The 14,103-nt window shown below is 38.2% G+C and overlaps 1 protein-coding gene and 1 pseudogene across 1 annotated transcript; both read left to right on the forward strand.

Moving 5' to 3' along the window:
- The first annotated feature begins 6,900 nt into the window (after positions 1–6,900).
- On the forward strand, positions 6,901–8,704 carry LOC127780049 (momilactone A synthase-like). Its single transcript, XM_052307007.1, has 2 exons — positions 6,901–7,117; positions 7,521–8,704. The coding sequence occupies exons 1-2, from the start codon at positions 7,086–7,088 to the stop codon at positions 8,419–8,421; spliced, it is 933 nt and encodes a 310-aa protein (XP_052162967.1). The 5' UTR covers positions 6,901–7,085; the 3' UTR covers positions 8,422–8,704.
- A 3,677-nt stretch (positions 8,705–12,381) lies between these two features.
- Positions 12,382–13,492, forward strand: LOC127780337 (uncharacterized; annotated as a pseudogene).
- The last annotated feature ends 611 nt before the right edge of the window (positions 13,493–14,103 follow it).

A 14,103-nucleotide genomic window follows, 5' to 3' on the forward strand; every position in this document is an offset into this window, starting at 1 on the left:
AAAATCACAACGTCCTTTTTTTTTTATTAACACAACATATCACCCTACCCCTATGAACTGGACCGGCATATCCTTTTTTTTTTTTTTAAGAAACACAGCATATCACCCTACCCCTATGAACTGGACCGGCATATCACCCTACCCTTTTTTTTTAGAAAATCACAACGTCCTTTTTTTTTTATGAACTGGACCGGCATATCACCCTACCCTTTTTTTTTAGAAAATCACAACGTCCTTTTTTTTATGAACTGGACCGGCATATCACCCTACCCTTTTTTTTAGAAAATCACAACGTCCTTTTTTTTTTAGAAACACAGCATATCACCCTACCCTTTTTTTTTTGAGAAAATCACAACGTCCTTTTTTTTTTTAGAAACACACCATATCACCTTACCCTTTTTTGAGAAAATCACAACGTCCTTTTTTTATAGAAACACAGCATATCACCCTATCCCTATGAACTGGACCACCCCTATGAACTGGACCGGCATATCACCCTACCCTTTTTTTTTATATCCCGCACCCCTATAAGCACCTCCGGAAGACTGGACCGGCATATCTTTTTATATCCCGCACCCCTATAAGCACCTCCGGAAGACTGGACCGGCATATCTTGAGATTGACGAAGTCCTTTTTTTTTTTTTGAGAAAATCACAACGTCCTTTTTTTTTGAAACACAGCATATCACCCTATATATTGAGATTGACGAAGTCCCTTTTTTTTTGAGAAAATCACGACGTCCTTTTTTTTAGAAACACAGCATATCACCCTACCCCTATGAACTGGACCGGCATATCCCGCACCCCTATGAGCACCTCCGGAAGACTGGACCGGCATATCTTGAGATTGACGAAGTCACCACAGGCGCCTCGCTGTCGACGGGTACGTCGCCTACCACTGAAAGAATAATTAGGATTTGAACCCGGGTGGACTGGTTCCACCACAAGAAAGCTAACCAGTTGAGCTATGCTCACTTCGCGGCTACGATTTGATTTGAATCCACACAAGACACAACTCGCAGGGTACGATTTTTTAAATTCAATTGGCATAATTTATTAGGGAGCGTATCCTATGCACACAGGCCCTCGCATGTACACACCGTGTACACCAACTAAAAATTATCCCAAAAAATTCTAGAAAAATTCATACATGTACTTTCAATAGTATTACATCTACGTGTAAAGTCGCATCTTCAAATTCATTCTACATAGAGAATAACAAAAAAGATAAAATTCTGACAAAATTGCAACCTTAACACTGTCAGATTTTTTGTTTTTTTTGTTACGGCTAAAATATAATGAATTTGACGTTAAGATTTTAACCCTAGGTGTAATACAATTGAAAGTATGTGTATGATTTTTTCTAGATTTTTTGGTGACATTTTTTAGTTGGTGTGCACGTGTGTACACGTGAGGGCCTGTGTGCATAGGATATGTTGCCAATTTATTAATGGTAGTCGTTACAACAATAATAACATATTCCTATTTATTATTAAAAACGTCAACGGACAAAGTCCAGTGAGGCGAGGGCAGTTTTGGTCTAGTATTAACCCTTGAATTATTTGACCTCGTTGCCGTGAGAAAAATACAACCTCTTACTTTGTGTATACCTACTCCTTACGTATGCTGGTCGATGCACGACTCTCCCAGTGTGAAGTCTAATTAAATTTCTAAGTTTGAGAATTAAGAAATAAAAGGTTGTACTTAGTTTAGTCCTAACTATATTTTTATTGATTTAATAGTTTTAAATTGACAAGTACCATATGACAGTACAACAATCATGTTTGTTAACCTTTAACTAACTAATTCTTTAAATCATAGTAAACTCCGTTCCTTCGACGCTGTTGACCGCTATGATTTTATCTTCAACTAGTAAAAGCTTTTAAATTATAATATTTTGATGAATGCAAGCAGTATAGTTATATTTAAGCATGCAAAATACCTGGATAACACGACATATTTTAAATACTGTTTTAGCTTATACATAAATAAGTATCTGGTGTGAAAAATTTTGAAAAAAAATCTTTTTCCACCATTTTACATGAATATAAATGGTTAGAAGGGATTGACATGTATATATTGTTGTTGTAAAGTGGGTGTGCGAATTCGGAGCGAATTTGCATGAGGAGTGCGTAAACCTATGACTTGTTTGTGATGTCATCATGACTTGGACAATTGGACAAGTCTTACCTCCAATGTAGTGTTATTAGTTACTGTGTGTTTTATATAATATACATATGATCATTTATGTTTTTGAAAAAAAATCAGCAAGTATAAGAAATATGTCATCATGATGTCTTAAGTGATAAATCAAATTACAACAAAGTAAATAATAATTACATAATTTTTAAATAAAATAAACGGTCAAATATATGTAATTATTATTTTAATACTACATTGGAGGTAAGACTTGTCCAATTGTCCAAGTCATGATGACATCACAAACATATTACTCTAAAATAATGTCTTTCTCAATGGTTAGCCGTTAATTAAGAAACAACGGTTTCTAAAATAACGGACATATGTTTTGAAATGAAGAGATCATAAAGTTCTAACGCTGGTGATGAGCAGTCAGCACTACTACCGGGCCCAAAATTGGAGTATGTTTATTGGTGTAAAAAAATTAACTTCGTTTCTGGTATATTATAATACATGTGATGTTTCCATGACCACTCAATATTGTTATTATTTTCGCATTAATTATATTCTAGAGCGCAAGGAACAGAGATTTCAAGTATATATGAATAGCGACAACGGTCACGAAAATTTCCGATCAACCAAGCGACGTCTCCATAGTACGTGACAATATATAAAATTTAGTTTTTTCTAATTTCTTTCATCATCATATTGTTATTGACACTGAATATTAAATTGATAGTTATAATTAATTGACGGCCGACTGAGAATCGTCTCCTAAGATATGCTATCCATATCAACCATTATTTACATCATTATGTATGAAAACGGAATTTGATATTTTTTTAGTCCAATAAAACCCCTTATTGACTCTCATACCTTAATTGATTCTCAGAGTCTAGACTGTTTGCATACATTTTTCAATTTAAAGTTTTCTTTCACCAATATTAGTATTATCATTTCAACAATAATAACAAACAATTAATTGTTAGGTTTAGGTTAGACTAGGCACACAAGTACTCATATATACGACTAAATTATTCTTTCAGTGATAAGTGATATGCTAAATAGTAACACAATACAATGACTTTATCATCTTAAAGAGATGGGTCTAATCTTCGGAGACGTTTATAGATATAGAATGCGCGTGTGCACGTCATGGGTGAGTGTGCACATAAACACGTATATATGAGAGTGTGACCTAAACCGTGTTTTAAAAATAAACAGCAAACTGCATAGGAAGATATGAACGCGATTATATGATCGTCTATGTACGAAGATCAAAGAAAAGACCTGTCCATACTTTAGGTCTAGAATATGTATATTTACGGTCGATCGAATTTGACCCTGTTGCCGTGAGCCAGCAGATTTCGAAGAAAATTCAGCCCCATCTTGCTTGCTTCTTCTACAGGTATACATCCTTGTATATGAACATGTACTCGGAGTCCTGAAATTAGTAGTGAATGGTCATAAATATAGCTAATGGTTTTTTATTTGTTCTAGATGAGTTAGTTATTCAGGTCGAGTTTAGTTCCAAACTTTTTCTTCAAATTTTCAACTTTTTTATCACATCAAAATTTTCCTACACACAAATTAACTTCCAACTTTTCCGTCATATCGTTTCAATTTTAATCAAACTTACAATTTTAGCGTGAACTAAACACACCCTCATTTATGTACCTTTTAAGTTAGTTATTCATTTTATCAGAGGAGTTTTTTCTTTAAAACAAAATTTATTAGAGGAGTTTGGGAGTTGTCCCATCACCGGATATATGTTTTCAACAACAAAATTTATGGTGCCTATCCACGTACAGTTCCACACAGGCTGAGAATATAATTAATTTCATTTCCATTATATACATAAAAGTGTAGTGGTCAGTGCAGATTCTTCTCGACCGTGTGCAGTGGTGCAATGTCTGCATATTTCTCAAGTCAAATCACGCGGTGGGAAGAAAAATCTCACAGGGTGTATGTGTTGGAAAAGGAGGCCTCATATAGAACTTGTAGGTCATCTCCCGTTGGATATACTCCGTCTGTTTTAATAGATGATGCTGTTAACTTGTAAAACTTATATTTGACGATTCATCTTATTTAAAAATTTTATATAAAGTATAAGATATAAATTATACTTAAAATTACTTTGAGTGACAAAGTAACTCACAACAAAATAAATTTTAATTATGTAAATTTTTTGAACTAAGATGAATGACAAACATATAATAAAAAGTTCATGGCATCACCTATTAAAAAATAGAGATAGTAATAAGTACTATATCTATTTTTTAATAGATGATTGATCAATTTCGTGAGGGAAAAAGTACCGTTGGAGTAAAAATGTAGGAAAAATAAAATCTGCTTTAAGATCTCTTGTTTCCCTTTAATTTCCTCAACGCAAGAACGAGCAAATTAGTGATCGTAATGATACGGGTTGTTCGCTGTTGTATCCTGCCCGCATGACCCTCAACGTGTGAAAAGATAGATGATGATTAAAGTGCTAGGTACTTGTTTTTAATAATAGAATTAATTTTGATCTGTATTCAAAAGAAGCTATATCGTCAATTATCATATTTTTTTACAACTTGATTAAAAAATACATCTTAGAATTCCAACCTTATTATATAGACATAGCACCCATTTGACGTTGAACATAAACAAAAGACAACATCGGAGAGTAACTACGCTGTAAATTAGTCATCCAACCAGACTTGCAATGCCATAACCATTGAAGCCGATCTGATGGGAAAGCCGAGGTCAAGATATATAGGATATCCTCGTCGCTATGTCAATCGTTAATAATATTATGGCCGGATTTGTCTTAAAATAATTTCCAATATTATAAGTTTCCTATATTTTTACAGTCTATACTAGTAGTCCATAATAAAAAGTAATCTTGGTGAGCATGTCACTGTCCAAAAGTCACTTATTTGTGGCCACAGGGAGTATTTATTATATTAGTATTGTAGATAAATAATAAACTAAACGGCATTATGTTATCTTCTAGGTAAAAAAACTAGCATCACCAACAGTTTGCACTCTTTGTCAGGAGATTTTTTTTTTTTACCAACCAACTCGGCACATCTCACACATTTTTGTAAGTGGACAATTTTTTAGTTTCTTTGTAAAAATAAATGGGGCCTATATCCCAAAATTGTTTTTTATAGTTACTGTAGGAGAAGTTTTTGTGGTACAATCTTATATATAGTAGTAAATTTCATAAAACATCACTTATTATGGTCCAAGTTTCGCAAAACCATATATAGGAACTTTGACATGGCACATAACCCCCCCATGTATTATGATTCTAACATTTCACAAAAGCACAGTAATAATTATTTTGACTTTGATCTACCACACTTTTAAGGTCTACAAGAAAATCTCAAATTTATAAGCATTTTATCCATTATATATATGTCATATCTATTTTTTCTATTTTGATATAGGTGTATGACAAAATAGTTAACGTTGTAGTTTTATGAAACTTTAGAACCATAATACCTAGGGTTATGTGCCATATGCCAACTTGGACTATAATAGATGGGGTTAATGAAATGTACTCTATATATAGTATAGGGGATAAGTACATGGAAAATAAAGGGGAAAAACTCTGCATACTATGAAATTACGAGGGAAGCCCATGAGGAAAACATTGGTCTAGAGGAAACTGACAATTAACCCCCCCCCCCCCCCCCTCCATTTGAAACTATGAAAATATACAAGGTCTACTGGTAAAAAATATAAGATGTGTTTGTTTTCCGTAAAGTCAATATTTAAAATTCTGAACTAATAATTAAACTAAAAAAATATGTGTCAAGTGCTATGCATGTAGTATCACTATATTGGTATTTGAAAAATATTTTTATATAATATTAATTTATAGTTGTTGATAATATATTAGAAAGAAAATATTGGCCTAAGTATAATGTTGGAAAATTTGTATAAATCTATTACGTCTTATATTTCCAAATGGAGTACTCCCTCCGACTTCATATTAGTTGTCGGTGAAGCAATGCATTGTGTGGATGATAATTCCTACGTTTGAGCATTTCTGTGGAGGTTTATGACGAATTTCACCCTGTTAATTAAACTAATTAATGAGTTAATGATATTGTTGTTTGCAATATCAATATTGCTTCCACTACCATGGTGCATAATATGACTAGGATGGTGTCTTTAAAATTAAATAAGCAGCCACCTAAAATGAAAAATAATGTGGTAAGTGAATAAATGAGGAAAAAGAAGAAAATCATGTCTTGCATGAGACTTGATTTCTGTACAATATCCAAGACATCATGTAAGATAAATAGCATTAAATTTAAGTATGGAATAGTGATAATGTGGAGTTTATGGAAACTATTTATATAGTGTCTTGTGATGAAATGGCCTAACTAATCAGCTCCATTGCAAGGGCAGCATGGTGTGGTCTTCTATTTAATTTAATATGGGTAATGTAGGAATAGTTACCCTAATTAATTATAACTTGATATGTGAGATTATGATAAAAATATCAATAAATATGTAAAGTTCTAGATTCCTATGACCATCTGCATGACGACCAGCTGGCAGCTGATTTACTAACGGCAGTACGATCTATCAACCTGAAACCAATTAATTTTTAACGAGTTTGTTAGCTTATTTTTCTTCCTTCTTAGTACGTAGTAGGAGTATATATAATATATACAAATAGCCGGTCAATTTTGATCTTTCAAATTGAGAATACGTCCTCTCGACCTATACTGGCCGGCGTTCAAACAAAAATCCATATGCATATGCATATGCACACGTAACGCGGCTATATCTAGCCTTCTTATATTAAGGAGGTTCGTAGTATCCATCTTTGTCGATCGAGCTAGAGCCAACAACGATCAGCTCCATTCTGCTTCTGCTTTATTTCTACCTTGCTAATTTTATTAGGATAGTAATTAAGCTTGCTTAATTATTCGTTCTACCAGGATGTTCAGATCAACAGCGCAACGCCTCCTCAGGTATGAGTTTGAATGTTAATTAATTAGATCAAGATATATTGAGGAAGCTAATTTGATTTAAACATGCATTTTACACAAATCTATGTTTGCTGTCTTCGAAATTGTAAAATGCATGTTTTGAAACCAAATTGACAATACATATAGTTTTTTCATATATTTCTTCACAAACATAGATTTGTGTTCTCGCCTATATAATTATATTTGCATTGCCATTTCTATTTCTTAGTGTGTATATACATAGATAACATGATAATTTGTTGTCTGTTTTTGTAATGTTAACATGCAAGAGAAAAAAAGTGTATTTACGATATGTATAATACATTAATACTTTAGGTTTAAGGCTGCTAGTACCGCGTATTCGTATACGTACATGTGATCTGACCGCGTATTCGTATACGTACAGGGAGACGAAGAGAGTGGTTGGCCCAAGGATGACGACGATGACGTCGACTTCGCCTGAAAGTCTAATCGCCGGTGGCTTCTCCACGGCGGCGAGCTCCCACCAGAGGTTGGCCGGCAAGGTGGCCGTCATCACCGGCGCCGCCAGCGGCATCGGCAAGGCGACCGCCGCGGAGTTCATCAGGAACGGCGCCAAGGTGATCATCACCGACGTCAACGACGACCTCGGCCACGCCGCGGCGGCGGAGCTCGGCCCGGACGCCACGTACGCGCGCTGCGACGTCGCCGACGAGGCGCAGGTCGCCGCCGCCGTCGACCTCGCCGTGGCGCGCCACGGCCGCCTCGACGTCATGCACAACAACGCCGCCATCCCGGGGAGGTTCCCGCAGGACGACATGGCGTCCGTCGACCTCGCCGACTTCGACGCCATGATGGCGGTGAACGCCCGCGCGTCGCTCGCCGGCATCAAGCACGCCGCGCGCGTCATGGCGCCCCGCCGCGCCGGCGTCATCCTCTGCACGGCCAGCGCCGTCGGCGTCCTCCCGCTCCCGGCGGTCGCCACGCACTCCATCACCAAGGCCACCATCATCGCCATCGTGCGCGCGGCGGCGGAGCCCCTGGCGCGCCACGGCCTGCGGGTGAACGCCATCTCGCCGGGCGCCGTCAGGACGCCGGTCCTGCAGGGCAAGGTGTCGGTGATGTCGGCGTCGTCTCCTACCATGAGCGACGAGCTGAAGCAGATGATCGACGTCGACGCGAACGACATGATGATGGGGCCGGAGGAGGTGGCCATGGCGGCGGTGTACCTCGCCTCCGACGAGGCCAGGTACGTGACCGGCCACAACCTCGTCGTCGACGCCGGGTACACCGTGCACAAAGGAGCTGACACACCGGCGGCGCGTTGAACGCAGCCAGACGTATCTTGTTCCAAAATAAATCAACTTACTATGAAATATAGCATATCTAGATTCGTAGTATCAAAATGTATCATACGTTTATTTTAGAATGGAGTAATTAAGTAGCTAGCATGAGGTGTCCTCCATGCATAAGTACCCAACCTCATCATTGTTGGAATAAAGGATAGGGTGTGAAAAAATTCTACGAGATCAGATTTAAGTTTAGACATATTTCTCAAAACAACCGCGTATGTACATGTTTTATAATTAATTAATTCCCATAGAAAATATAGTGGCATTACCATTTATTTGTTTATTTTTCAGCCGAGCGTTGAAGTGGACTAATTTTGTTCTATGTACTTGACCTCGAATAACGAATTGAATGGGCTAGCAGCTAATCGCGCTTGACCGCATGATATGTACGTGAAAAGTAGAGCTTTGACAAAAAGGAAAAAAAAACATGAAGATCCTTGTTTGAGTCCTTGAACAACTCTCCGGTCTGACAATCAACTTTTCAGAAGTGAAATTTTCTTCTTCGAGAGAAAGAGGATAAGTATAGACAAATGTCTAGATCGATGTATTTTCCATTCTAGCTACTTCGGTATACTCATTTATTATCGGAAGCTTTGCAATATTAACTCGGAAATAGTTAATAATGCAGTATAAGTTTAAGGGAAAGCTTAGCACTTGGAAGGGAAAAAAACAATCTCATATGGTGGAAGATTAGTCCTTGTAAACTATGTTAGTTTAATTCTTCCCGTGTTATGTTCTCATTCTTTGAAATTCCAGGGGTACTTCAAGACTAGACTTTTAATCACATATCACTTTTTTTAAAATAATGACAACTACAAATAGATTAATCAAATTACAAACAATACATCGATCAAAAGACAAAGGTGAACTAGGTGTTGATCAGAACCTTACTATCAAGAATAGGTGTGTTTGCTAGGCAAATGATTATTCCGACTGGTTTTGGGCTCATCAACTCAGGATATCCTAGTTTTGGGCTAGTTTAACTTTATTGTGAATGAAAGATCAACCTTTTTGTTTCTGGTGTAGATATGGCAAAGGGACATATATAAGATTAAGGAAGTGTCCTCTCAAAGATCAATACCTTTATGGCTCGAAAGAAACATTGCTTTCAAAGATATAACACCGTAGAATGAAAATAATTGCTTTATTTGATCGCTGTATAAAAATAACAAATTTTCGGTTCATTTGATGTATAATGTGATCATGAACTCTAATGTGTGGATCCATAAGAGGATTTAATGGGAGTTAAAAGGTGCAACTAAAAATCAATTTATGTGTTTTTTCATCAGAAAGTAATCGTAACACACAAGATAACCTTGCAAAAAGTTTTTTAAGGAAGGGTGATAAGCAATATTAATTGTTTTAGTGCGCAAGAGACAATTCAGCACCTTTTATTTGAATGTCAAGTAGCTCTTTTTTTTTTGGCAATGTGTCTTCTTTGCCTTTAAAATTCCTCCTCCTCATAGGGCCAAAAATATATTTCAAAATTGGCCAATAGTAATGCCTAGGTAAAATAAAATGGTTTTATTCGAGGGCATGGTTTTATTTGGGACCCTTTGTGTTCTTTTATATTGAATTGCATATCTGAACAGGTAAATAATTTAAGATAATTATTCGACTGTATAAATGAATCAACAAACTACAATAAATTTGAAAAACCGATTTAAAATTATATTAACGAAATTTATGTACATAATTTTTTAAAAGAAAATATCGTTTGTGAGCTTAGAAAGCATGCAAGTCAATCCATTCAGCAGAACCTATATCACGGTGATTCATGCTTGGTCTGTTTTAATTATTTCAGTCCCTGACAATTAGAGGATGCTTCTTATTGATCTATTACTGTTTCATTAATCATAGCAGGCTTCATTGATTCCACACACAACCACCAAACAAGATCAGCTATCAAATTAAGAAAAAAGATAATAACGCCAGTTTATGTATGTGGAGATCATTTCTCTCGAAAAAATCTGTTCAGAAATTAACTGTCGAATTTGACCTTGCCACCATGCATGACGTTGTCAACCTTCAAGAAAATTCAACCACTTATATTTGCAAGAGTCATGCATGCATCGCGCGTCAGGGAAGCATGCATATTTATTTCTAACAAGCTCTTATACTTCCTCCGTCCCATAATATAAGGGATTTTAAGTTTTTCCTTTCACTGTATGACCACTCGTTTTATTAAAAAAATTTTAGAATTATTATTTATTTTTTGACTTACTTTATTATCTAAAGTATTTTAAGCATAACTTTTCGTTTTTTATATTTGCACAAATTTTTTGAATAAGACGAGTGATCAAACAATGTAAATAAAAACTCAAAATCCCTTATATTATGGGACGGAGGGAGTATGTAGTAGTAACAGTTATATATGTTCTCTAATTAAGTCAAATCACGTGGTGTTAGAAAACTCGCACGTGATAACGTATGACTTTAGGGATATGAACAACTATATGATCCTATTTGGTGGTATCTCAGATCCATGTTGAATTTATAGTTTCAAAGCTTGGATCAATTTGTACGTTAAATTGTAGTAATTTGAAATTTTAGATATTTTCTATAAAATACGAACAAAATGAAACGCGGGAACAAAAATCATATGAGACTAAGAGTAATATGTTTAGGGCCAACTCAAACTCAAAGACGCAAAACATTAACTCAGTTATAAAATTGAATACATTAAATGGTAACGATGCCTACATGTACATATTGTTTTGAACTTTTTGATGAGGGTCTCGAGATCTCATAGATCAATTTTCTTCTCTAAGTACTACGTAAATACTAAGGAATTGTCCAAGCCTATACATGACAGAACCAATCTATTTTATAATTTTATCCTGATTATTATCACAGATTATATACTTAATTATAGGAAAAATAAATATGGTAAGAAATAAGCATAAATAATACTACCCCAATTTCAAAATATATGACACTGTTGCTTTTCGCATAACATTTGACCATTTCTCTTATTCAAAAATTTAGTTTAAATATGTACAAGTATAAGTTAGGCTTATATGGTTTCTTTGATAATAAAACAATTTATAAAATATAATAATATTTTTATCTTTTTAAAATAAGACAAATAGTCAAATATTATGTGAAAAGTCAATGGCATCGTACATTTTGTGATGGGTAAGTACTACCTCTATATTTTAATGTATGACGCCGTTGACTTTTTGTCCAACGTTTGACTATCCGTCTTATTTAAAAAATTTATGTAATTATAATATATTTTATTATGACTTGATTCATCCTGAAATATTTTTTAAGCATGACATAAATATTTTTATATTTGCACAAAAATTTTGAATAAAACAAATGGTCAAACGTTGGTTAAAAAGTCAACGGCGTCATACATTAAAATATGAGTGAGTACTAGCTTATCACATCAAACCAATGCAGTCGGAAATTTTGTGAAAGTTATACTTATAGAAGCATGGATCTATTAATCCGTTGTAATAATTCCATGGACAGGATGAACCAAATATGGTTGGAAGAAACGAAGAAACATCGTATTAAAAGATTACATTGACTTTTCGATTGGGGGAAGCACCAATGTGGAAGAGCGCATGACTTCATCGACCATCAATGATTCAAATTTTATTGCCCATAAATATTAGAGTAAAATACACCGCCAGTCCTTGAATTTGAAGCGTGGTGTCACTTAAGTCCATGATCTTGTAAAATCGACATTAAGGTCCATGAACTTGTTTAAGTGAATCATTGCGGTCTAAAGCACATTTGACCGGATTGACCGTCCTACATGGCTGTACAGCGTGGCTGCATATTTGCTGTTAGACCCCTCCGTGCCCAATCCACCCTCTTCTTCCCCTAAATCCTTTTCTTTTTCTTCTCTTTCTCTCTTTTTTCACGGCCCTGCAGGTGAGCCGGCCGGCGAGCTCGCCCCGGTCGTTGTCACCAAGGTGGATCATGCCTGCGAGCCCTCGAGCTCTTGCCGCCACTGTCGGGCTTGAGCTCGACAAGGTGGCCGTCAGGAGCTCGACGGAGAAGAAGGCAGCCGCAGTCATGGCCTGGCTCGGTCTCCCTTCCCGCCGTCCCACGCTCTTGCCGGAGCCATCCCTCCACCGCCGCCGAAGAGAGGAGCACCACCGGGGAGAACCACGCCTCACTGACGGCCAGATCCGCCGGTTTCACTTCCCGCTGGTCATCGGCACCAGATCCGCGCCGCGACGCCTCGCCACCGGAGTGATGGATGTCGAGCTCCGCCTAGTTGCCAGCGTTGGATATGGCCTTCTCGCCAGTCGTCGGCGCCGCATCTGACCTTACCGCCGGATCCGCGGCGCGACACCTCGCTGGCGGCGTGGAGGCAGGGAGAAGGGCGGCGACAGCACTGGCGGGAGCAGCAGCAACAGCAGCAGCGAGGAGGATGAACGCGATGTGGCGGCGCAGAGGATGAGTGACATGAACCAGTGCGCGTGCCACAGGAAGGCGAGGACATTGATGCGATGCCCATCGTCCGCGCCTTCGATTCGATTAGCGTCTCCGATGACCCGAAGCACATCGGCGTCGGGAAGCCGGATGTGGACGTGCCGAACGACCCAATGTCGGTGTCGGGACCGTCGTGGCTGGCAAGGTGCAGCTGGTGATGCAGTCCATCGGCACCGCGATCCCAGGCGTCGGCAGCAGCTTGCAATCATAGGCCACCACACAGGACACGGACGCCTCCACTACCCTTACCTTCGGCGAGCCGATGACTGGGCAGTAGCAGGACAAGGGGGTGACGATCTCTGGCGCGGTGAAGCGGCGGAAGGAGGACGTGGCACAGCGCGTGCCGACGGTGGCGGCGGCGGCGCCGGGCAACATGATGGCGAAGGTCTGGGAGGCGCCCGCAGGTGCTGACCAAGCGCGGGAGGCCGTCTTGTCGCTCACCAGCGAGAACCGCGTCTCCAGAGGGAAAGGGAAAGGGGAGAGGGAAGGTGGTGAGGAGGAGGAGGGAGAGGGCAGAGCCGATGGCGAGCGGGTGAAGCCAACGGCAGTCGACAGCAACAGTGGAGGGTTGGATCGGTGTGTAGGGGCTTAAGTGCAAATATGGGGCCACGATGTACAGGCACGTAGGACGGTCAATCCGGTCAAATGTGCTTTGGACCGCAATGATTCACTTAAACAAGTTCATTGACCTTAATGTTGATTTTACAAGATCATGGATCTAAGTGACACCACGCTTCAAGTTTAAGGACCGGCGGTGTATTTTACTCTAAATATTATTCATATGAAGGTGATCTTTTAACAGGTTTAGACATTATAGATGTAAAGTTGGTTTCCACCCTTTTAAACATGCGTTAGATTCTTAGAGCAGGCCGCACAATAGCAAACTATTAGCCAGCTATAAATATATTTTAATGAGAAAAAGATAAGAGAGAAGAGCAGCGGGCTACAGATCTGTAGCCAGCTGTAGCATAGACTCCAAGACGCAATGTGCGTATGACAGGTGGGACCATATATTAATAGTATAATAAGCAACTATCGTATGAATTGGCTATTAGATTGGTTATAAATAAATTGGAGCTAATAGTGGGCTATACTATTAAACTTGCTATTAAGGGTGTATATTCACGGATGTGTGAGTATAGTGATACATGTCTAGTGGTGTGCGTGCTTAGTTTTGAACGACTCGTAATAGACAGTGCGAAG

This window comes from Oryza glaberrima, chromosome 7, assembly GCF_000147395.1.
Source record: "Oryza glaberrima chromosome 7, OglaRS2, whole genome shotgun sequence".
Taxonomy (NCBI): Eukaryota; Viridiplantae; Streptophyta; class Magnoliopsida; order Poales; family Poaceae; genus Oryza; species Oryza glaberrima.

Excerpts from the sequence above, each read along its gene's own strand:
- LOC127780049 (XM_052307007.1), top strand. The coding sequence starts at position 7,086 with ATGTTCAGATCAACAGCGCAACGCCTCCTCAG. Across the intron at positions 7,118-7,520 it reads ACAGCGCAACGCCTCCTCAG|GGAGACGAAGAGAGTGGTTG; the intron begins GTATGAGTTTGA and ends GTATACGTACAG.